The 27,063-nt window shown below is 36.3% G+C and overlaps 1 protein-coding gene across 2 annotated transcripts in view; it reads right to left on the bottom strand.

Moving 5' to 3' along the window:
• The window catches only part of RSF1 (remodeling and spacing factor 1), a 156,021-nt gene that overhangs the window by 110,251 nt on the left and 18,707 nt on the right, over window positions 1-27,063 (bottom strand). For both annotated transcript variants that reach the window (XM_045483870.1, XM_045483871.1), the window contains exon 2: window positions 4,256-4,347. In XM_045483870.1, coding sequence (XP_045339826.1) covers window positions 4,256-4,347 — 92 coding nt within the window. The remainder of the gene's footprint in view (window positions 1-4,255; window positions 4,348-27,063) is intronic.

Here is a 27,063-nt window from a genome sequence, read left to right as displayed (position 1 = left end):
AGGATTATGAACCACGATGAAGTGAGACTGTAGGACTGCACAGTCCCAACATATGAAAATTAATCAATGCAATACACCATGTTAATAAAGGGAAAAACCACACGGTTATCTCAGTAGATGCAGAAAAAACATCTGACAAAATCTAACACCTTTCATGATAAAAAATATTCAACATACCAGGAAGAGACCTTTCTTAGTCTGAGAAAGAACCTCTATGAAAAACACATATACCTGGGGTGCCTGGGTGGCTCAGTCGGTTAAGTGCCCAACTCTTGGTTTTGGTTCAGGCCATGATTTCACAGTTCATGAGTTCAAGCCCTGCATCGGGCTCCGCACTGACAATGTGAAGCCTGGTTGGGATTGTCTCTCTCCCTCTCTTTCCACCCCTCCCCTGCTTGCTCTCTCAGTCTCTCTCAAAAATAAATAAACTTAAAAAAAAAAAAAAACAACACATATCTAATATCATATTAAATCTTAAAAGACTGAAAAATTTCCCCCAAGGATCAGGAACAAAGGATGTCTGCTCTCACCATTTCTATACGACAGTATACCAGGGGTTCTGGTTTTCTTACGCAAGAAAAAGAAATAAAGTATGTCCAGATTAGAAAGGAGGAAGTAAAACTATCTGGATTTGGAGATGATATCATCTCATATATAGAAAGTCTTAAAAATCTACAATAAAACTATTTGAGCTAATAGTTTGACAAAGAAGCAAGACACAAGATTAATATACAAAAATTAGTGTATTTCCACACATTAGCAATGAACGATCTGAAGATGAAGTTAAGAAAAAAATTACATTTATACCAACATCAAACCAAGAAAATACTGAAGAACTGAACAAATAAATATAAAACTGGACTCAGAAAACTATGAAACGTTTTTGAAAGGAATTAAAGACCCAAATATTTTGAAAGACATCCTGATCCATGGATCAGAAGACTTATTTTTGTTAACCTAATATTCCCCAAATTTACCTACAGATTATATCTAATCCTATATAAATCATAGCTGGCATTTTTGCAGAAATTAACAAGCTGATCCTCAAACTCATTAAGAAAATGCAAGGAAAGCAGAACAGTCCAAACAATCTTGAAAAAGAACCAACTCAAAACCTATTACAAAGATTTAATAATCAAGACAGCATAAATGATGGCATAGAAGTCAACAGAATAGCAACTTCAGAAATAGACCCTTCTATTTATGTTGAATTGACTTTTTACAAGATTGTCAAGGCAATCAAATATGGGAAAGAATGGTCTTTTCAACAAACAGTAATGGAATAACTAACTGGATATCTACACCCAAAAGGATGTGGTTGGACCCCATCTTATATACAAAAATTAACTTAAAAGAGATCATAGATCTAAACACAAAAGCTAAAAGCACAGAACTGTTAGAACAAATTAGAGGATTACATCTTTATGATCTTAGTTTGGGCAATAGTTTTTTAGATATGACACCAAAGCACTAGCCACAAAAGAAAAAACTGTATTGGACTTCATCAAAATTAAAACCTTCATGCATCGAAGAACATTACACAGAAAGTAAAAGAAAAAACACCAAATGGGAGAAAATGTATGCAAATCATGTATCTGGTAAGGGTCTAGCATGCAGAATATATAAAGAGCTCTTAAAACTCAAGAACAAAAACACGAACAACCAACTAAACAAAGAAGGATAGGAGTAGGCATTTTTCCACATTTTCTCAAAGATATACAATGGCCCACAAGTATATGAAAGGAACACTCAACATAATTTAGTCATAAGGAAAATGTAAATCAAAACCATGGGAACCCCCACTAGGATGCTTAAAATCAATCAATCAATCAATCAATCAATCATAAGTGTTAATGAAAAAGGATGTAGAAAAACTGGAACCCTCATAATTGCTAGAGAAATTGTAAAATGGTGCAGCTTTGGGAAACAGTCTGGCAGTTAAGTAGTCAAAACAGAATTACCATATGACCCAGCAATTCCACTCTAGATATAAGAAATGAAATCACATGTCTACTCACAGCAGCACTTTTCATAATAGCCGAAAGATGGAAACAAGCCTAATATCATAAACTGATAAGTAGATATATAAAAAGTGGTATATCCATACGAAGGAACATTATTCAGGCATAGAAAGGAATAAAGCACTGATTCATCCTTTAACAGAGATGAAACTTGAAAACATTATGCTAAGTGAAAGAAACCAGACACAAAAGGCCACATATTGTATGATTCTATTTATATGAAATGTCCAGAATAGGCAAATTCATAGAATCAGAAAACAGATTAGTAGTTTATAAGGACAAGAGGAAAGGAGAGTAATTATTAATGAGTATGGGGTTCCTTTTTGAGGTGATAAAAATGTTCTGATTTAGACAGTGATGATAGTTGCACAACCTTGTGAATATACTAAAAAACACTGAATTGCATACTTTCAAAGGGCAAATTTTATGTTATGTAAATATATCTCGATTTTTTAAAAAATGAGCTGGAACCTGTAGTTTTCACCATAGAACTAAAGGGGTTTATAAAATCATCTCATTTCTCACATTTTATGAAGAAACAGACACAACGGTGCAAAGTAGATTATCCATGGTTCTAAAGTTTAACAAGAGATGTGAACAGTATACAAGATATTTCTACCTAAATTCTCAGAACATGTAAACAAATAAACCCACTTTAATAACAAACCCACATTTATTTACAAGGGACTATACCCTTTAAGATATTATATAAAAATCAATGCCCTGAAATTCCAGCATCTCTTTTAAAGCTCCAAAACTTGATTCTTAACCATTAATAAATATTTTACTAAAGGCAAAACAGCGATTTCACTGGTATTTCCTAAAGCACTTTTTTAAAAAAAGTTTATTTATTGAGAGACAGAGAGAGACCGAGTATGAGGTGGGGAGGGGCAGAGAGAGAGGGAGACCCAAAATCCAAAGCAAGCTCCGGGCTCCGAGGTGTCAACACAGAGCCCAATGTGGGGCTCGAACCCACGAACTGTGAGATCATGACCTGAGCTGAAGTTGAATGCTTAACCGAGCCACCCAGGCACCCCTAAAGCACTTTGAATAGTTAAAAATTTGCTCAGTTATCATTCACAGTTTTAACATATTTTGGAGATTTCATTCAACATTAGTTTGGGGTCTGTATCTCCTCTCTTGAAATGTGGCCAGAATTGTGGCTGCTTTCAACCAACAGAAAAGGAACCAGTGAACTGATTAAAATTGTTCTGTCACTTAATTTGGAATGATGTGTTATACACCAATAAATGGAAAAGCACATGTGATTTTTATAATAATGTAACAAGCAACTCTTATACCCTGATGATTCCTCTTTTCATAGTGCTCTGAAGTCATATATATACCTCCCCCAAAAAGAAAGCAGGTATGAAAATACATGGGTAAACATGTATTTTTTTAAAAGACAAGAAAATCATACAGTTTTCAAAATACCAAAAAATATAACCTAATATTCTGGTATGTTATAGAATTAAAAATATTCCCAAAAGATATCATGGAGGTAGGTACATTTATCAGCTTGGGCTTCCAAAAATTGTGTAGGTCTCAAAGTTTGGATACAATTTCAGACCATTTTTCCTGAATGGTTTATCGTAAAGCATTCTGATTTCCCAGGTTGTTTTCAGTAAAGGATAGCTTTGGCCTTATTGGTAACTGGTAATCTCCTATACTGATTTAAAGGTGTTATGACATCTTACCATTTAAGTAACAAACAAATTCTGTTTGTGTCTATGCATACAGTGTGATCTCAAGGAAGAATGACAACTTTCTTTGCCTTATTTATGTCTTACTTGATTTATCTGGATGGTTTTAAGGATTAAATGAGAGAAGGCATGAAAAGTCCTAGGCACGGTGTTAGGCACAAAAGGGACATAACACCTCTGAAACCCAAATTTAGTACTAAACACTATGGCTTAGTAGTTGCAGAAAAGAATCACATACTGATAGTAATTGTATGGAAATCTAAGTCATATTTTGCAACTTTTAGTGGACCATTTTAAAAGTTCAGCATATTATGAAACACATCAATTTATGCTACAGTAATATTTCAGTAACAGAGAAGGCACATTTTTTGAGAGAGGAGGGAGAGAGAAGCAGAGAGGGAGGAAGAGAATCTTAAGCAGGCTCCATGCCAGCATGCCAGCGAGATCATGACCTGAACTGCAATCAAGAGTCGGATGCTTAACCAACTGAGCCACCCAGGTGCCCCAGAGAAGGTAATTTTTAATATTTACCTTGATCAAATATTTTTCCCATCTGTCTGCCGTAACAGATTTGCCAATCTTCCTCATCAACTTCAAATGGAGCTCCACCAATTCTTTTGGTACTTAAAAGAAAGAAAAAATACTGTTAGCTCACAAAATAAAACATTTATAAACATTTAAGATAAAAAAAAGAACTTTCCCCTTCTCTGAATACTTTTTCAAAATAGAGGATGTTGACTTTAACTATCTTTTAGACCTCTGAATCAGAAAAGACTAAACTAGGGCAAGAAATAACTGAAAACCACTCTCTTAAAGATGAGCAGGAATATTCACATTTTCTTTCAAAGCATTATCAAGTAAGAATGAACTCGAATGTAAACTGTGGATTTTTGAGTGATAATGATAGGTCAATGTAGGTTCATTAATTATAACAAATGTACTTCTGTGGTGCCAGGAGATATGGATAGTGGAGGTCGTGTGTTGAGAAAGAGTGTATATGTGAACTCTCTTTGTGCTTTGTGCTCTTTGAACTTTGTGCTCTATTTTTCTGTGAATCTAAAACTGCTCTAAAAAATAAAGCCAATTAAAAAAAATATATCATCAAGTAAAAGCCCTTAACCATACAACCATAATTTCTACTAGTGTTTGTTTCTCATAACACATATTCGTATACTTTACTGACATTACAGACCAAGACACAGATTCATAGAATTAGAAAAGAATCAAGGAATATAAATTCCAAGTTGGATATGGATATGGATATCTCAGAAACAGTCCAATGGCTTTCAACCTATTTCACAAAACTATTCTTTCGATCTATACCTTCTCTATGGGCTAAAGTCCTCTACATCATCCCTCTGGATCTTCACTTGACAACTTTCAGGACAGAACACTGACTTATCTTCCAAAGTTCTAGTTATTAGAAAGTTAGCCTTATACAAAGTCAAAATCTGCCTTCCTACACCTGGTTCTTACTCTTATTCTCTAGTTTCAAAGACAGTATTTTCAATTCCTCTTCAGCTAGAACCTTCAAATATTTGAAGACTGTTTTACCTTCCCTCAGGTTTTCTCTTCTAACTGTAAACAGCCAGAGTTCCTCCATATATCCCTTGGGTATGACGTGATTATGTTGTTTAGTTATATCTGTTAGACGGAAGGGAAATAAAAGGACACACATACACAGCCATCAAATTTGGCATTTTCCAAATACCACTAGTAACCTAAGAGAAACAGGAGGTATACTCTCTAAAACGTTTCCATAATCAAATACATTAGAAAAATACTGGATTGGGGTGCCTAGGTGGCTCAGTCAGTTAAGTGTCCAACTCTCAGTTTTGGCTCAGGTCATGATCTCATGGTTCGTGGATTCAAGCCCTGTGTTGGGCTCTGTGCTGACAGCGTGGAGCCTGCTTTGGATTACCTCCCTCCCTCCCTCCCTCTCTCAAAATAAATAAATAAACTTAAAAAATGTTAAAAAAAAGAAGAGGAAAGAAAAGAAAAATACTGGATCAAAACAAAGGTCTTTTTTTTTGTTTTAAGTGCAGGACTTCTTAACAACTTTATTGATGGATCTTGTGTGCACGTGAATATCCAAGGATATAATCTTCAACATTCACCTAATATATCTGACCATGGAATTTTGTGTGAAACATACATACAACACTAGCTTATCTTAGGATACAAGTGCTCTTAAGAACAGGTTGGGAAATGATGGACTAATTTTCAATCATTCTTTTAGACTCTTCATTCTCCACTAAGCTAATTTTAACTTGAAACAACTCTGCAGTATAAAAACACTGACCCATTCAATAAATTTCTGTGGGACCACTATTACTAAACAAGAAAAAATATCCTTAGTGGGCCTACTCATGTGAGTCTTTTTAGGGTGTTAGACAGTGGATCATGGGTTGGAGGTGGGGTGGTGGTGGTGGAAAGAAGCATAGGACAGACAAGTAGACTATTATTCTAAGTCCAAACCTGAACTTGGGATTGAGGGTGAGGCAGAGAAAAGGGGAGAAAGGACCTTACTTACAGGAGTAACAGCAGATGCAAAAGACTGAAAAAGAAGTGATTATGGAACTGGAGGCATGGAAAGAGGACATGATCATGAAGAGCTTTGTAAGTCCAGGCTAAGAAATTTACATTTAAAAATTTAGACAAGAGAGTGCTCTCTCTGCACTTTAGAAAGCAAGTGAATTGTAGGAAAACAGATTGCTTTTATTTCCTTGCTTGTTGTGGGAGGTGGATGCAAGGCAGAGATAAAATGTAAATTCCAGAAAATATCAACCCAGAAAGATGGGAGTAATGTGAACATAGGTAGAGATAGTACAGACAGAATTAGGCAGATCTGAGAAATATTTAGGAAACAAATAATACAACTTAGTGATTGACTGCTTGTGCAAAGCTATAGAGAGAGTCAAGAAAACCTGAGGCACTGGCTTGGGTAAGTGAGTAGACTCCAATGACAACACAGTAGGAAGAAAAAGACAAGGGCTCAATTGTCAGCTTAATATAAGGTGATCATGATTTTTCTGGTGAAGGTCTTTAAACACCGAATCTCAAATTCCTCATCTGTAAAGGGCTACATTAGCTATTTTACAGTTTTAAAGCTGTAAAATACATAAAGCTAAAACATCTTTATTTTTATTTGTTATGACACTTGTGGAACCAAAGTCTGTTTCAATTTCTCCTTTTCCGCTTTCCCAAACACAACAGTCTTGATGATTCAACCTTTAGATATCTCAACCCTGTGCCCTATTTCCCCCACTTTCTCTAGGATATTACTGTACCTTCTCACTTCAAAAAAACAACTATGATAGTCTCTTATAACCAATCTTCCAAAAATACTGTTTTCATAACACTTCCCATTCATCGACATCTTTTCTGGCTCCTAAATACCTATATTAAACTCATCCAGATTTCTTACTCTAGCCTCAGAGTCTTAAAGTCAGTCTCACCCTAACCCTTCAATCACTCTCTCTCACTTTTACACTGAAATCCTTCATTCAAATCAAAACAGGATTCTGGCCTGTTCACTAAGCATACCCAGTCCACTACCTATCTGGGCTCTATTCAAGCCTTCTAGTTTACTGTTTTCTCCCACTTGAATTGCATTTATCTTTCTATGTCTTATCAATAAAAGGCCCAAAGTCTCTGTGATAGCCTTTTAATGATTCCAGCAACATGTATATCCTTGGAATGTCCAAAGTATTCATTCTGCCTATATCACTTCCTTAGCAGCTGGCTAAAAGCTTTGCATCAGTGTTTTATACATGTCTTCCATTATCATAAAGATACATGAAATCACACACAAAAAAACTGATATAATTAGTATTACTATATTTCTAAAAATCTAAAAGGACAGAAATAAATGTATGCAAAAAAAAAAGGATTTCATCCCACTTGGCAACTGTAGACATTATTGATTTAGGCATACGGAAATAAATTTTATATATATATATATATATATATACACACATATATATATATATATACACACATATATATATATATATATATAAAGAAATAAATTACATAGTACTTGATTTGCTTATTAGGCCATTGGCTCTTGCACAGCACTGTCCAACAGAAATATAAGATGAGTCACATAATTTCAAATTTTCTAGTAGTTCATTCATAAAAATAAGTCAAAATTAATTTTAATAATATATTTTATTTAATACTACATATCTGAATGTTATTTCAATATATACTCAAGATTTAAAATACCAGGTATTTAAAATTTTTTTCACTTAATATTTTTATTTATTTTTTTAAATTGTGAAGGTGGTCCGGCTTTAGCTAAGGTCATGATCTCATGGTTCATGAGTTCAAGTCCCACATGGGGCTTGCCGCTGCAATGCAAAGCCCCCTTCGGATCCTCGGTCCCCTCCCCCCCCCGCCCCCCCCGCCATTTCTTCCCCTTCCCCCATGCTCTGTCACTCTCAAAAATAAATAAATATTAAAATAAATATATAAAGAGTGATATAACTGACACATAACATTATATCAGTTTTTTTTTATTTTTTAATGTTTATTTATTTTTAAGAGAGACAGAGAGGGAGAGGGACACACGGAACATGAGTAGGGGAGGGACAGAGAGAGAAAGGGAGACACAGAAACTGAAGCAGGCTCTAGGCTCTGAGCTGTCAGCGCAGAGCCCGACGCAGGGCTCGAATCCACAAACCATGAGATCATGACCTGGGCTGAAGACGGGTGCTCAACTGACCCAGCCACCCAGGAGCTCCATATTAGTTTCATTTGTACAACATAGTGGTTCAGTATTTGTATACCTTGTAAAATGATCACAGTAAATCTAGTTAACATCTATTACCTTACATGACTGCAAAAAAATTTTGTAAGGAGAATGTTTAAGATTTATTCTCAGCAACTTTCAAACATGCAATACGGTATTACTAACTGTAGTCACCATGCTGCACATTATATTCCCATGATTTATTTATTTTATACCTGGAAGTCTGTACCTTTAGACCCCCCCTTCATTCAATTTACATCTTATTTTTTGTACTAAGTATTAAAAACATATTGTACATTTTATATTTACAGCACATCTCAGTTCACACTAGCCATATTCAAGTGCTCAAGAGCCATTTATGTCTAGTGGCTACTATAGTGGATCATACAGAGCTAGTATATTTAAAACTAAAATGTATAACCCACAATTTACTTATAACTTACTTACATTTTTGAGATAATTGACAAATTAATTTCAAATATACAACTTAATAATTCAATATTTGTATATATTACAAAATGATCACCACAGTAAATCTAGTTAACAACTAATTTGTTTATATATTTTGTTTCAAATAGAACTGACAAGCTGGTGATCTTTATGGACATTAGTGGCTCTTAATATTTTGTCAATTGGTAAGAAACAGGCAAAAACTTCAACAGTAAAATTATAATCAAAATCGTGGTTAAATTGAAAATATTAAAATTCCCATACTCTGTATTCTCTAAACATGCTGTCTATTCAAGAGACCATTCTATGATGAACAGAAATAGTCTATATCTGTCCTTTCCAATACAGAGTCATCTACATGGCTTGATATGTGGCTAATAAAGCTGAGGTACTAAACTTTAATTTTAGGTACTAACTTTTAGGTACTAAATTTAGGTACTAACTTTAATTTTAGGTACTAATTTTAGGTACTAACTTTTAATTTTTTAAATTAAATTTAAATATCCACATGTAGCAAGTGGCTATGATTTTGGACAGTGAGGCTGTAAATTATCAATTATATTTTTAAAACACATGATCGTTTTCTAAAACACACAGTGACAATCTGTAAATTCACTTATTTATCACCTGGAACATTTTCTAAATAGTCTCATTTCCCAAGCATTAAGATAATTATTAACTTCCTTCTCTAAATGTATCTATTAACCAACTTCACGTCATTCTGAAAAATATAGGTTTTGTCACAGCTGAACCTTTCACTAGATAGATATGATACATAACCTTTAACTGACCCATTTCTTTCATAAGGCCTCAGGAGGTGAAAGACTGTGGAGCAGAAGAAAAGGTCAGGGTTGTGCGAATTCAGGAAGGCCCTGCCAAGATGATGTAGGCATGAAGCAGCAGAAAGTGGCAGAATCCCAGACTGCATTACTGATCCAATCACCCAAAGATGTTCTATATTTGGACATTTTTCTCTTTTTTAACATTATTTTTTAATGTTTATTTTTGAGAGACAAAGAGACAGAATGTGAGTGGAGGAGAGGCAGAGAGAGACAGGGAGGGAAAGAGAGGCGGAGAGAGAGAGACAGAATCCAGGCTGTCTCCAGGCTCCAAGCTGTCAGCACAGAGGCTGACGCAGGCTCGAACCCACGAACCGTGAGATCATGACCTGAGTCGAATGCTCAGTCAGATGCTCAACCGAATGAGCCACCCAGGCGCCCCTATATTTGGACATTTTTCTAAGCATCTTTCCAGCACCAAGCCTTAAGAATGCTACTGCTTCTGCAGTCCCAGTCTTACTACTTATAATTTTGCTTTCTAAATGGTCAAAATTCACAGCAACTCATAATAACTACATGATAGAATTCTTCTCATTTCTCAATAAAGTTCTACTTATAAACTTCTTCTACGCTTTTTTTTTTTTTTTTTTTAGTTTATTTTGAGAGAGAGCACACGAGTGCATGCAGAAGCAGGGAAGGGGCAGAGAGAGAATCCCAAGCAGGCTCCACACTGTCAGCACAGAGCCTGACGCAGCACTAGATCCCATGAACCATGAAATCATGACCTGAGCAGAAATCAAGAGTTGGACACTGCCTGAGCCACCCAGACACCCCTAAACTTCCTCTATGCTTGTAAGCAAAGATACACTTACAGTCCCAAAATAGTTGATTTCATATAGGTTACTGATCAAAGAACATTGATTTCAGATATGATGATTAAAAGATAACCTAACAATAAACTTTTACTTATTGCCCAGTTTTTTCCAAACTCTGTTGAGGGAGCACAGATTAGCAAATTCATTAGCAATAATGAGACTATTCCCACAGACCACTTGATCCTTGAAATAACTATTATGCATTTATATACCTTATCTTCAAATAATTCATTTAATGAATCATCCTAAAATTTTCTGAAAAGCAGAGGAACAGTTCAGACAATGAACTGTAATTTAGGCCACTCTCCGAAAAGCCACAGTTCAGAGATGCCAAGTAAGTATAATACAAATCACTAAGCTCAGCTTATTACCACAGTGGAAAAAAATAAATCCAAGAAGACCTAGTATGCAGGCAGATAAACCAACGGGTATCTGCTGCTCCACTTTAGGTTTGTTTCATTTAGAATCATACTGCTGTTCTCCTACAGGTAGAGAAACCAAACATGGTTCAGAGTATTTAAGAACCCAAACTGTGAAAATGTCTCCGCTACAAAGAAAGTAATCAGGGGTGCCTGGGTGGTTCAGTCGGTTGGGTGTCTGACTTGGCTCAGGTCATGATCTCGCAGTCTGTGAGTTCGAGCCCCGCATTGGGCTCTGTGCTGTCAGTTCAGAGCCTGGATCTTGCTTCAGATTCTGTGTCTCCCTCTCTCTGTCCCTTCCCCACTCACCCTCTGTCTCGTTCTGTGTCTCAAAAAATGAATAAACGTTAAAAATTTTTTTGTTTTAATTTAAAAATGAACAAATTAATTGGGATCACATTGAAGACAAGTATATAGTAGGTACTTCCTGATCAAGATTGGTGAAGGTGCTTGTTAGAAACTTTCTACATTTTGCACTTTTCCTTGAGGGCACTTCTCTGCATCTATGCTGCTACAGCCTTATCCTGGGCCATCATCATCTCTTGCTGAAGTGTGGCAGTAGCCTCCTAATTAGTAGTATTTGCTTCCCTCTCATTCATTCCTCACAGAGCAACCAAAGTGACCTCCACATCTCCTTTACCTTTTTAAATTATGGAAAATGTGAAAGATACAAAAGTAGAAAGTTGTATAATGAACTTCCATGTACCCATCACCCCCCCCCCACTTTGGTACCATGTTATGATTTTGTTTCATCTGTAACTCCATCTACTCCCCCCACCCCACCCCCGCCAGCTGCCTAGATTATTTTGAAGAAGATCCTAGACACAGAATGATCTTTTAAAAACTTGGATCGTGAATCTTTCCTAAATTTCTCTCTCAAGTTCTTATAACACTTACAATAAAATCTCAACTCTTTCCATGGCACCCAAGGCTTTATAGGATTTGACTCCTGCTTACTTCTTCACCAGCCACACTAGAAGCTTTTGGCTGCCTCAGGACTTCTGTATAGGCATTTCCTTGTGGCTAGCATTCTCTTCTCTACCTTGGCTTGGTTGGCTGCTTCTTCAAGGTCTCATCTTTATTAACGGTTTTACTGTTTATAAAATGTTTCCCTAAAATGTTAGCAATTGATGCGTCTAAGCGAAGGGTGTACCAGTCTTTGAATTTTTCACTGTTGGAGTTTGTTGGGGGAAAGGTCCTCCTCTCCCTTAAATACTGTCACATTACTATTTCTTTTCAAATTTGTTTAGGGTCTTTCGTTCCTATTCTCTCCACCCTTCAAGTCCTCTGTGATTATTAATTAAGCAGAGAGAAAAGAGAGAAGGGAAATAAAATCATCTGATTAGAGGTGAAGGCATATGGTACTGGAAGCCATGGTCTCCAGTATCTGATTCCCTCTGCCAGGACGTTGTTCCTTACGTGTAAGGAAAAGGAAGCCCCTTAAAGACCGACTAATGTGAGTGTGGCTCACATCATTTTACCCAGAAAGAGGCCTTTCCTCTCCATAAGAAATATCTACCTTCTCCTTTGGGAAGGAGTGTTGAATTGCTAGTTATCACAACCTCCAACCATGCTGATTACTTCCAGTACACTGATTACTTTCTCTCTCTCTTTTTTTTTTTTTAATGTTTTTATTTATTTTTGAGACAGAGAGAGAGCATGAGCAGGGGAGGGGCAGAGAGACGGGGAGACGCAGAATCTGAAGCAAGCTCCAGGCTCTGAGCTGTCAGCACAGAGCCCAATGCGGGGCTCGAACTCACGGAGTGTGAGATCATGACCTGAGCTGAAGTAATAAATTAATTTGTTCATTTTTAAAAGCAGAAACCACTTTTTGTTTAATCATACTAAGTCAGAAAAGGAACACATACACACATTTAATAATAAATCAAATAAATTTATTTGTATCATGTCTTATTTCTGATACTCTTCATCATTTCAAATGTCCATGTTTCACTTAAAAGCCTATACTTAATATTTCAACTAATACTTAAAAGTTCTATTATGTATGTATTATGAAAAGCATTAGACACAGTCAGGAGAAAGAGGTGCAAACTTCAATTTCCTTGTCCATATAAAGTTGATCTAAAGTCCTCCAGCTGTATTGTTTAATGCCTATGTCCAGGTATTGAGGCAGGTATTAATTGCCTAATAATAACACAACAGTCAATCATGGGATCTTAGAATTTCTGAACTGAAAGCAATGATCTAATTCACACTATCTAACAGACTAGAAAATTTAGTTAACAAAGATATGATGTGAATTGCCTACCACCAAGCAGAGGCCAGGCAAGAGCCCAAACCTTCCAAGCCCAGTGCTCTAATGTTTCTTAAAGTATTAAATGAATAGAGAAACAGTTCAGAAGACCTAACCTACGAATCAAGCCACCCCTTCTGCACAGCTCCATTTAAATCCATTTAAAGTATACAAATCAATGGGTTTTCTTTTATTACATAATTAACTTTTTAAATTGTGGTACAATACAAATAACATAAAATTAACATTTTAACCATTTTTAAGTGTACACCTCAGTGGCATTAACTAGACTCACAACACAGTGCCACCACCACTATTTTCCAATCCATCTTACAGGTAAAATTTTAAAATAGTCACTCCACCTCCAAATTGCTTTCTGGAAACTTATAACTATAAAAACAAAATCCACAATAGTATATGTTCTCAGTGAGAGTAATATTAATATCATATAGTCTTAATTATCGTTAAGTCTCACTTTGTAATTATCTACCATCTATCTCTTCTTCCTCCTCTCTCCCATCCTCAGATGTAAGCTCCATGAAGACAAGGGCCAGATCCAACTGCCTTTTTCATCACTGTATTCTCAGTACCAAGCACAGTTCCTGATTCACTCAAGGACTTGATGAACTGGAACAGAGGCAAGAAAATAAAGGAGAAGGAAAACAACAGGGAGAGAAGGAAGAAAGTAAAACAGTTCTGCTGCTGCTAGAGAAAAAGAGAGTTGCTACAGGTGTCAAAGAGAAATTATGTGAACTAACAGTAGGCAGGAAAGTGATGAGGAAGTGGATAAAAAAGATGGCAAAAGTGGCTTTGGGTTCACTGTGTGAGCCATCAGGTGATATCACCAATTCAAGACAACTTATTTGCAGTTTATGTTTATCCCTTTCTCTCCCTTTTGAGGGGAGAAATGGAAGAGGTGAATGCTCCCATGGGAATCTGTATATAGGAGCAAATAATGAAGTCTGTGTGTTTAAATAAATACCTATATAAGGGCACCTGACTGGCTCAATCGGTAGACTGATCCCTGGAGTTGTGAGTTCAAGCACCACATTGGGTGCAGAGATTACTTAAAAAAAAAAAAAAAAAGAAAAGAAAAGAAAAGAAAAGAAAAGAAAAGAAAAGAAAAGGCCTCCATTTCTTTGTGAAATGTATAGTCTATTCCTTGCTAACAAGTGACCAGTTTACACTTTTCCTTCAATCAACATTCATTTAACAAACAGAGATAGCTAGATGAGTAACATACTGTCATCTTAGTGTCTTGAAATCTTGACATTAGACACAGACAAGAAATGGGAGACTGTAATTTCTATAGTTATTTCAATGAACAAGAAAATGCATATCAAAACACTATTATAAACCCTAAAACAATACAAACCAAAGTTACTGTTATTCACCACCAGATGGTGATCACGTCTTATTGAAAGCAAAACAATGACACCTTATTTGGGGGCCAGCCAGCTGACTGCTAAAAATGATTATTAAGTAAATCAGGGTATCTGAATAAAATGTTGGTGATTTTTAAGTAAATGCAATTAAAACATCAGCAAAACAAAGTAATAAAAAATTAGATTCTGCCTGAAGACTTCTAAAGGAACTGATTTGTTCATGTGCACATTTGATAACTCTACAATATAAGGGGAAAAAAACAGTGCATGTGTTTCTTGTTGTCTTTTACTAGTTATTTAACTACTCACATGACCTGGAACTTCTTTAAATTTTTTTTTTTTTAATGTTTATTTATTTTTGGGACAGAGAGAGACAGAGCATGAACTGGGGAGGGGCAGAGAGAGAGGGAGACACAGAATCAGAAGCAGGCTCCAGGCTCCGAGCCATCAGCCCAGAGCCTGACGCGGGGCTCGAACTCACGGACCGTGAGATCGTGACCTGAGCTGAAGTCGGACGCTTAACCGACTGAGCCACCCAGGTGCCCCAACCTGGAACTTCTTTAACTTCAGATAGAGATATTTCTATTTAGCAAAATGGTACCACTGAACATTTTAGAAGAAAACAAAACCAAATCAAGGTGTTCAATGTCACTAATTGTCAGGGAAATGGAAATCAAAACCACAATGAGATATCACCTCACACCTGTCAGAATGACCAAAATCAAAAACACAAAAAACAAGTATTGTTGAGGATGTGGAGAAAAAGGAACCCTCCTCATACACTGTTGGTGGGAATCCAAACTAGTGTAGCCACTGTGGAAAATAGGATGGAGGTGTCTCAAAAATTAAAAATAGCATTACCATATGATACAGTAATTCCACTACTGGGTATTTACACAAAGAAAACAAAACAAAACAAAAAAAACCCACCTAATTTGAAAAGATACATGTACCCTTATGTTTACTGCAGCATTATTTACAATAGCCAGAAATGGGAGCAGCCCAGGTGTCCATCCATAGATGAATGGATAAAGATGTGGTACATATGCAATGGAATATTAGCCATAAAAGGATCAAATCTTGCCATTTGCAAGAACGTGGCTGGACCTAGAGGGTATTATGCGAAGTAAAATAAGTCCATCAAAGACAAATACCATATGATTTCATTCGTATGTGGAATTCAAGAGACAAAACAAACAAACAAAAAGACAAATAGGAAACAGACTCTTTAATATAGAGAACAAACTGGTTGTTGCCAGAAGAGAGGTGGGGGGGATGGGTCAAATAGGTGAAGAGGATCAACAGTATGTTTATTGTGATGAGTACCAAGTAACATAAAGAATTGCTCAATCACTATGTTATATATCGGAAACTAATATAATACTGTATGTTAATTATACTTGAATTTAAAAAAAGGAAAAAGCATACACACATACAAAAAAAAACCCTTTATTAAGAAATGTTGAAACAAATCCCAAAATAGAGACTAGCATAATAAAACCCATGAACTCATCACACAACTTCAGCGATAATCAACGTATGACCAAGAGACTTTTTCCCTCTCCAATATGTCATTTTAAACCAAATTCCAGGTATCATTTCATCCACAAATATTTCACTATGTATCTCTAAGGGATATAAACTCTTTAAAAATAACCAGAATACCATCATTACTACCTAAATATTAATAGTTCCTTAATGTCATAGAATTTCCATCAAACAATTTTTAAATATTTTGGGGTGCCTGGCTGGCTCAGTCGGTACAGGCATGTGACTCTTGATCTCAGAGTCATGAGTTTGAGCCCCACATTGGGTGTAGAGATTACTTTAAAAAAAATTCTTCAAAAATCCAAATTTTTAAATATTTCAAATTAACCAAGAAATAAAATTACACTGTACTGTTACCTCTGCAGCAGATGCTGGAGGCACCTCACCTTTACCCTCATAGCAATTAGGACTCCAGTGCAGGCTAACCTGCAACCATGTGCAAGGCCTTTCTGACTACAGGGCAAGGCAGTTAACCCTTCCTGAGAGCAGCCCTGAATCAGGGCTGGGATAAACCTGACATATGATCTAAACTATCTGTTTCCTGGCAGTGCTTCCCAAATAAACTATGTGTGCTCACATTTTTGTCTCAGAGTTTGCTTGTTGGGGAATCTTCAATAACATAAGACAACCTCTTAGATTTGAATGAAAGCTATGGACATCCTAAGAAAAATGTAAACATAAAAATTTCTGCAAATACATTCAACAAGTTTACAGAGAACCCAAAAGGCATAGACATATACCAGTTTAAAGAACCCTTCCTCCTATAGGTTCAAGATAGCTGAGATCTTAATTGTGTTTTTCCAAGTGTTGAATGGAGATTGTTCAGTTATGCTGAAAAACTAACATCCCTCCCCTTATTCTACACTGTTGGCAAAGAAACATCATTAGCTCAATGCTTAGTTCTTCTGTACAGAAAATCTAATCTAAATGAAAATAAACAACTGTTGGCTTAAGGTTCTACACATTTTAAAGAAAAACAAATGTTCAGAGGAGTGGTTTACTAAAACTGGGTCCTGTGAAAAAGCCACTAGAAGTTAAGTTTACAAGTATATTCACTTACATATGAACTTCAATGGATTTTTTTAAACTACTGCTGGCCTCAAAGAACAAGATTAAGAGTAAGGAACTTGTGGAGATTTTTTTTTGAAAAAGTCCCCTCCCGACTAACACACACTGCTCCTACCATTCTGGGAAAAAAAAAAAAAAAAGTCTATGAACTCAGTCTCTTTCTTACCTGTCCCATTTGCTCCAAACTCACCACAATCTGACTTCTATTAGTTAAACTGAATGGATGCTTTGGTTTTTGTCTTAATTTGGCAACATGTGACACTGGTGACCAGATCTTCCTTCTTGAAACCTGGCCATCCTGTGACACTACTTTTCTGATTTCTCCTCTTATTTCTTTGCCTCCTTTTAAATTCCTTTGCAGACCCTACACTTCTGCCCTCTCCTTGAAAGGTGATTCTGTTTTAGGACTTAATTTCTTTTGTCCCTAAGTTATCTCATCCATCTCTTCACTTCAGTTTAAATATGCTGTCTCACTGTGCTGGTTACAGGTATGTTCAAGTAACAAAAAACCTTACCACTGTGACTTCAAGGAGTTACTTTTTCTCATATAACAAAAAGTCCAGAGTAATGAGCTGCTAGTTTTGGTTTAATGGCTCAACAACACCACCTGAACTTCTCATAATTCCCAAACATTCCATACGGTTTCTAGACTCCAGATCTTAACATGTACAGTCCCCTCTATCTTCAACCCACCTCTATTCATCCTCAAAGTTGTCTGGTTGTTGCTCCCTCAGGAAATCACTCTTTTACCTTATCAGGATTAAGTGCCCCGATGGGTATTCCAAAATGATTCTACTTATGCATTACACTGTATCATAAATGCCTATTTGATCAACTCTATCCCATGTTAAACAAGACTGAATCTTCAGCACCTGGGACAGTGCCCACCACATACCACACATTCAATAAAGACTTGTTAAATGAATGCATTGATTTGGATTTAAAAAAACAACAAAAGAAAACAACTTTGGGGTGCCTGGGTGGCTCAGTCGGTTAAGCGACTTCAGTTCAGGTCATGATCTCGTGGCTCATAAGTTCAAGCCCGCTATCGGGCTCAGTGCTGACAGCAAGGAGCCTGGAGCCTGCTTCAGATTCTGTCTCCCTCCCTCTCTGCCCCTCCCCCGCTTGTGCTTGGTCTCTGTCTCTCAAAAATAAACATTAAAAAATTAAAAAATATAAAATTTTTCAAAAACATGAAACTTTCCTAACCCTAGTACCTGACTGACTAGCAAATGAATAAATAAATAAATAATAATAAATGTTTCTTAATGAACCAGATATAAAACATAACAAATTTCTAAAATTGTGAAGGTACACATGTAAAATGGAATATACATTTTGGCATTGTGCACTTATGCCACCCAATCAACAACTTTACCCATGCTACCAGTTTACAACTGGCCAACCATGAACTGGTTTTTATGAGTAAGCTTCCTAACATAACAAGAGAACAGACTAAGATAAGCAAAATATAAAACAGAAGAGAATGACTAAATGGTTCCCTTGTAACCCCATTCCAGTCAGTCACCCCACTCCCAGACAAAGGCAACCACTGGTCTGCCTTCTTTCACTATAACTGTCTTTCCTAGAGCTTCATATAAATGGAATTATACTGTATGCACTTATTGTATCTTTATGCTTTATAATCTAGATTATATATGTATTTTTTAGCTCTGTTACTGGGTGAAAACAGTCAGAATTATTGTATCTTCCTGAGAAATTAGCCCTGTTAGTGTTACAAAATATCCCTTTTTATTACTGCTCATGTTCCTTGTTCTGATGTCTCCATTTTCTGGTATTAGTATAGCTATTCCAGTTTTCTTATGATTAGCTTTGCACAATATATCATTTTCTATCCTTTCATTTCAAACTATATATTTAAAGTGGATTTTCATAGCATATAGTTGGGCTTGCTTTTTTACCCACGCAGACAATCTCTTTAATTTCAATTAATTTTAACTCAAATACCACAGCTGGCTAGTGGTGACCAGATGAGAGACAGAAGGGTTAGGTCAAGCAAGGTCTAGCAAACTAAGGCTCACAAGGCAAATGCATCTTGTCACCTGTTTTTGTACAGCCCACAAGCTAAGAATGATTTAACTTTTTTAAGAGTTGGTGGGAAAAAAGAAACAGACAAACAGTATTTTGTGGGGCACCTGGCTGGCTCAGTTGGTAGAGCGCACAGCTCTTGATCTCGGGGTTGGGAGTTGGAGCCCCAGCTGGGTGTAGAGATTACTTAAAAATCATTTATAGGGGTGGGACGCCTGGGTGGCTCAGTCGGTTGAGTGTCTGACTTCGGCTCAGGTCATGATCTCACAGTTCGTGAGTTAGCCCCACGTCGGGCTCTGTGCTGACAGTTCGAAGCCTGGAGCCTGCTTCGGATTCTGTGCCTCCCTCTCTCTCTGCCCCTCCCCCCCTCATGTTCTGTCTGTGTCTCGCTCAAAAATAAATAAACATTAAAAAAAATTACAAAAGAGAGGCGCCTGGGTGGCGCAGTCGGTTAAGCGTCCGACTTCAGCCAGGTCACGATCTCGCGGTCCGGGAGTTCGAGCCCCGCGTCAGGCTCTGGGCTGACGGCTCAGAGCCTGGAGCCTGTTTCCGATTCTGTGTCTCCCTCTCTCTCTGCCCCTCCCCCGTTCATGCTCTGTCTCTCTCTGTCCAAAAAATAAATAAACGTTGAAAAAAATAAAAAATAAAAAAAAATAAAAATAAATAAAAATAAAAAATAAAAAAATAAAAAAAAATTTAAAAAAAAATTACAAAAGAAAGAAAAAAATCTTTTTTAGGGGAGGCTGGATGCTTCAGTCGGTTAGGTGTCCCACTTTGGCTCAGGTCATGATCTCATGACTCATAAGTTCGAACTCCATGTTGGGCTCTCTGCTAACAGCTCAGAGCCTGGAACCTACTTCAGATTCTCTCTCTCTGCCCCTTCTGCTACTTGCACTCTGTCTCTCTCTCTCTCTCAAATATAAACATTAAAAAAATCTTTTTTAAAAAATAGTATTTTAAACACATTGCAATTACATGAAATTCAAATTTCAGGATCTACTGGTTTTACTGGAACACAGCCACACTTACTCATTTATGTAATGTCTATAACTACTTTCAGGCTATATTGGCAGAAATGAACAGTTTCAACAGATACTTTATTTTGACCACAAAGGTCAAATGGCTTTGACCACAAAGACTAATATTTTTTAATATCTGCCTCTTTACAGAAAAAGCTTGCCAAACATTGATTAAAACCACTTATATTAATACAATTACTGATATAATTGGATTTAAATCTACAATCTTGCCATTTGTTTACTATATATCTTAACATTTCTTTGCTCCTTCCATCTTTTACTGCCTTCTTTCATGTAAACGTACCTTAAAAATAAATTAAAGTGAACATAATTTAGCATTTTATTTAATATCCACTATTGGCTAATTAGGCATACTTCATTTTAACATTTGGTGTTTACTCGAGGTTTTTTTTTTTTTTTTTCAACGTTTATTTATTTTTGGGACAGAGAGAGACAGAGCATGAACGGGTGAGGGGCAGAGAGAGAGGGAGACACAGAATCGGAAACAGGCTCCAGGCTCTGAGCCATCAGCCCAGAGCCCGACGCGGGGCTCGAACTCCCGGACCGCGAGATCGTGACCTGGCTGAAGTCGGACGCTTAACCGACTGCGCCACCCAGGCGCCCCTACTCGAGGTTTTATAATATGCATCTTTAACTCAACACAGTGTAACATCAAACAATGTTCTCTCACTTCATGTAAAATATGGACACTTTTTATCCTTCTAATACCATACGTCAATTTCCCTACATTTTCCTTCTACATATGTTGTAAAACTTACATTATGATTTTTGTTTTAAGCAGTGAGTTATCCTTTTTAAAGATTTAAAATTAGGTAAAATGGTGGGGCACGTGGGTGGCTCAGTCAGTTGGGCAGCTGACTTCGGCTCAGGTCATGATCTCCAGGCTCGTGAGTTCAAGCCCCATGTCGGGCTCTGTGCTGACAGCTCAGAGTCTGGAGTGTGCTTCAGATTCTGGGTCTCCCTCTCTCTCTGCCCCTCCCCCACTGGCACTCTGTCTCTCTCTGTCTCAAAGGTAAATAAACATTAAAAAAAATTTTTTAATTAGGGGAAATGTTTTTTTTGTTTTGTTTTTTAAGTAGGCTTTACACCCAGCATAGAGCCCAACATGGGGCTTGAACCCACAACTCTGAGACCAACACCTGAAGTGAGATCAAGAGTGGGACACTCAACCGACAGAGCCACCCAGGCACCCCAGGAAAATGTATTTTATATTTACTCACATATTTATCATTTCTTGCAGTCGTCATCTCTTTATCTAGATCCAACCTCTCATTTGATCTGTTTTCTTCCCATCTGCAGTTATTTGTGAACTGTATGTCAAGTAGCTAGTAACAAATTCTCTTTGTCTGAAAAGGTTTTTATTATATCCCCATTTTCAAAGGATATTTTCCTGGCTATGTAAATATTGATAGTTTTTTTTTTTTTCATTAGTGCTTTAAAACTATTTCAGTATCTCCTGGTTTGCATAGTTTCTGATAAAAAGGCTTCATTGTTTCTCTACACATGTCTTCTTTGGCTACCTTCAAAATTCTTTATTAGTGGTTTTTAGGAATTTGTTATGTCTTGGTATATGTGTGTGTCTGCCCTGCTTCTGATTTCTTAAGACTAATGGATGTGTGAATTGACAATTTTCTTCAAATTTGGAAATATTATTTCTTACAATATTTTTGGCTCCATCCTCCTTCTAGGATGTCAAATACACTTTGTTGTATCCTGCTTGGCATTGTCCCACACATAAAAGAGTTAATTTGGTTGTTTTTAGTTCTCTTTCTCTGCTTCACTTTAAGTCTACTGTTAGATCTTCAAGTTTGCTGTTCTGTTCTGCACTGTCCAATCTGCTGTTAATTTTTTATTTCAAATAGTATTAGCTTTCATCCCTACACATCCCAGTTGGTTCTTTTTTATATATCTTCCATTTCTCTACATTCATATTTTCCTTTAAATATATTCATTAGTTACAGTAGCTATTTTAACATTCTTGTCTGCTGGTTCCATTACTTCTGTCATTTCTAAATCTGTTTCTTTGGGCTGATTTTTCTCCTGGTCATGGGTTAAAAAGGACCTGCTTCTTGGCATGTCTATCAATTTCTGCTTGGATGTGGGAAAATACCAATGTTACACTACCATTGTTGAGTATTTGTGATCATTCTGCAAAGAAAGTTGGGCTTTGTTTTGGCAAGCAGTGACTTGTAGATCTATTTGATCCATCTGAGGACTTTTCTGTCTTTCCTGTATGACAAATCCATTGGGTTCTCCATTGAATGCCCTGAGTGCTTCAAAGGATCATTTGCTATGTCTCATCAGGGTTAAACATCTCTTGTGTAAACTCAGGAAATGTTCTGCTAATAAGCCCCTAGATGTTCACTGCTTGGCCTCATGGAGTTTCACTTTATGCATTTATGATCCTAGTATTCAGCAGCAGACTCAAGGTGGCCCCTGTACAGATTTCTGCTTTTGTCTGCATAGCTCCTTCCCTTTCAGAACCTGGCTCTGCAACTTCTAGTTGCTTAAGACTCTCCAACATCCAACTGTTGCCTTTTCAACTGAGTGAGGCTTCCAGGCTCCCTCTTCCTGCTTCTGCAGCTCCAGACAGGAAGCCAAAGTAGTGGTAGACCTTACCTCCTTTATTTCTTCCCTCTGAGGTCACAATCCTACTCTGCCTATTGTATAATATTGAAAACAAGATAATTCATTTATTTTGGTCCAGTTTACTTAATGTTTATGACAAGGGGATAGAGACTTTTTACTCTAACATGGCCAGAAAGAGAATTCCTAATTCTTATAAATAATACTATAAACAATATTAAAGACTTATGTATTTGAGCAGATCACGTGAATTAAGAGAATAATGAATTGTAAACAGATCTATGCATTTTATGTGAACTACCTAAAATGAAGCAATAGGTGTATCATATATTGGTTTTAACATTTCCAAAAAAGGCAAAAGGAACTGATAGTAGATCCTTAAAACAACATTAGAGGTATTATTGTCTCCATTATGAAGAGGTTCAGAATTTAATAAATTGCCCAGATATACAAATATCAAGCGGCAAAACTGACATTCTAGCCCAGTTAATAGTGAAGGCCATGTTTTTTACTCTATACCACACCACTTCACATTATTTCTCACCACAGATACTACATTTTAAAAGATTTGGTGTACCAAACTGAATTTATTAAAAACCTGTGTTTTACTTGCTAAGGTTATTATTAACTATCAATCAAAATATCTGACCTGCAAGGGGAAAAGAAACTACCATGGTGAGTTACGAGTACTTCATATAGGAGTGCCTGGGTGGCTCAGTTGGCTCCAGTCATGATCTCACAGTTCATGGGTTCGAGTCCCGCATCTGGCTCTGTGCTGACAGCAAGGAGCCTGGAGTCTGCTTCAAACTCTGTGTCCCCCTCTTTCTCTGCCCTTCCCCACTCACACCCTGTCTCTCTCTCTCAAAAATAAATAAACATTTAAAAAATTTAATGCATTTATATGAAATACTTTTTTAAAAAGAGGATTTCATATAAATGCAATGATATAATGTCCTTATTAGCCTGTGTGAACTTTTAACAAATGTACATATATATTTAAATTTAAATTTGGCATCTTAAAGTGTCTTAAATGATTCGTGGACCCTTGGTTATGATTCATGCAATCAAGTAAATCCCTAAGGAACGTATATATATTTCCTATTTCATGTGGGTAGACATTATGTTCACCATCCAACGTTAGAGAACATGAAAATGTAAGTTCTACTGAAATTTTACTCACGATACCTAGAGAAGGGTTTAGCATATGAGAGGTACTCAATGCACATTTGGGGAATAAAAGATCGCCATTTTAATTCTAAGTACAATGATGAAAGTTACATCACATCAAGATGGTGGGCTGACCCTCCTACCCAAATCCCTTCAAATGACAGTTTTAAAAGGAAAAGGAAAAAAAAAAAAAAAAAAAAAGAAAAAGAAAACGGAAAAGAAAAAAAAAAGTAATGTGCTTGCATTTGCAATAAATATGGAGTAACAGGAACTATATTGATCTTACTCGCTGAAACAACTAAGCAATGAAACAGAATATATGAAACAATGGCACTTAAGACATTATACAAGAAGCAACAAAAGAAAGGGAACATTAGAGATGAGAAACAAAGCATATAAGCCCTATAATTGCCCCAGTGTACTACCTGGGTAAAGAGGCAAAGAAGGAGGACCTAGTCAAAACTTGGCAATCTTCCCAGGCCAAAGAGATGAAGCTGGAAGTCAAGAAGGCAAACTAGAGACATGAACTGGAGTTCATCGAGTACAGCGACACAGGAGAAAACTGTAGAGGGCACTCTGGAAATCTAAAAACAGTTCCCTCTGCACCTTTATATCAAAGTATTGATCAGTGCATGTATGTGAGGAAACTACCCAAGATCACAGAAAGAATCACCCAAAAGGAATAGAGGGAACAATGCCCATTGCCCACAGAGGTCTATGAGCAAGTCCTGTCTCTAACAGCTACAATGGAAAAGTTCACACATCAAATAGCATTGGTTAGAACAGACAAATTACATCCCACACTTATTCCTGTATAGCCCAAGAACTAAGAATGGTTTCTGCGTTAGGACACCTGGGTGGCTCGTTGAATATCCAACTCTTGATTTCACTCAGGGCAGGATCCCAGTGTCATGGGATCAGGCTCCAAGTCAAGTTCTATACTGAGCATGGTACCTGCTTGAGATTCTCTCTCTCTCCCTCTGTCCCTCCCCAGCTCATGCTCGCTAGCTCCCACTCTCATAAAATAACGTAAAATAAAACTAAATTAAAAAATAAAATAGTTTTGGCATTATTAAACAGCCAAAAAAAGTCAGAAGGTAATATTTCATAATAACTGAAAAATTACATGAAATTCAGATTACAGTATCTAAGAATAAGTTCACAACCATGCTCATTCATTTAAATATTCTCTATGGTTGCTTCCACACTGCAAAAGAAAGGATAGGTAGTGATAGAGACTCCATAGTCTACAAGGCCTAAAATATTTAGTATCTGACTCTTAACAGAAAAATGAATCTTGTGTCAATAGGAAAAATATTAACCCTAGAATAAACAAACATCCAACCTCACTTAAAGTTTGAAAGAAAGATACTGAAGGGCGCCTGGGTGGCTCAGTCAGTTAAGTGTCCAACTTTGGCTCGGTTTCCAAGTAGATGAACCATGTCCCAGAGCTCAAGAATTTAAGTGTACACACACACACACAAAATCTAGCATATATTATGGCATTATTTACAATAGCCAACATGTGGAAACAACTCATCTGTGTCTGATGAACAGATAAAGAACATATGGTATATATACACAATGGAATACTACTCAGCCAAGAAAAAAAAGAATGAAATCTTGGCATTTGCGACAATATGGATGGACCTATAGGGTGTTACACTAAGTAAAGTAAGTTAGAGAAAGATAAAAACCATACGATTTCACTTATTTGTGGAATCTGAAAGACAAAACAAATGAATAAACAAAGAACAAACTAGTGGTTGCCAAAGAGTAAGTGGGCCAGGGATGGGCAAAATAGGTGAAGGAGATTAAGTAGTACAAACTTCAGTTATAAAATAAATAAGTCCTGGAGATGAAAAGTACAGCATAGGGAATATAGTCCACAACACTGCAATAACATATGGTGACTAAACTTACCTTGGTGAGGACAGAGTAACCTACAGAATTGTTGAATCACTATGTTGTACACCTGAAACTTTTGTAACATTATATGGCAACTATACTTAATTTTTAAAAAATCTATCATCTAATATAGTAAAATTATAATGTCTACTATCTAATCAAAAATTACCAGACAAGCAAAGAAAGCAGAAAAATTCAACCCATAGTATGAAGAAAAAAAGTATATCTAACCATTAAGTGACTTACAAGGTTATATTAATTCTATAATAAAATTAAAAGACATGAAAAGTTATAGGATTATAAATGACTATAATCTATATGGTCAAGAAACTAGAGGAAAGACTGAATATGTGGAATGAAGACATGGATTATATAAAAAACAAAAAAAACTAATAAAAATTCTTCAGAGGAAAACCACTTTCTGATATTAAAAAGCCCTGAATAGGATATAAACTAGATTAAGCACTGCTAAAAAAAAAAAAAAAAAAAATTAGTGAACTTACAAACACAACAGTAAAAACTAAACAAAATGACAGAAAAGATTGAAAGTCAACAGATCAATAAACTGTGGGACAATTTTAAATGGTCAAATATACAGCTAATTTGGAGCCTCAAAAGGAAAAAAAAAAAAAAGGAGAGGTAAAATTAAAGAAATGAAAGTGAAAAACTTACCAAACAAGATAAAAATACAATACGTATAATAAGTTTTGTGGCATGCAGCTAAAAGAAGCAGAGAAATTTATAGAATTAACAACCTATATTTAAAAAGGTTTCAGATCAATGACCAAAGCTTTTACCTTGAGAAACTACAATAAGAGCAAATGAAACACAGTATAAAGAGAAGAAAGGAAATAATAAGTAGCAGAAGTCAATGAAACCAAAAGCTGGTTCTTTGAGGAAAAAAAAAAAATTGATAAGCCTCTAGCCAGACTAAGCAGGTGGGGGAAAAAAGGAGACGCAAATTAACAATGTCAGAAACAAAATGGATTAGATACTATAGATATGAAAAATATAATCAGAACACTATGAGCAATGTATGATGATAAATTCTCTTT

This window comes from Leopardus geoffroyi, chromosome D1, assembly GCF_018350155.1.
Source record: "Leopardus geoffroyi isolate Oge1 chromosome D1, O.geoffroyi_Oge1_pat1.0, whole genome shotgun sequence".
NCBI classification, from domain to species: Eukaryota; Metazoa; Chordata; class Mammalia; order Carnivora; family Felidae; genus Leopardus; species Leopardus geoffroyi.
Note: the sequence above shows the minus strand (reverse complement) of the source record. Positions and strands in the feature narration are given on the sequence as shown.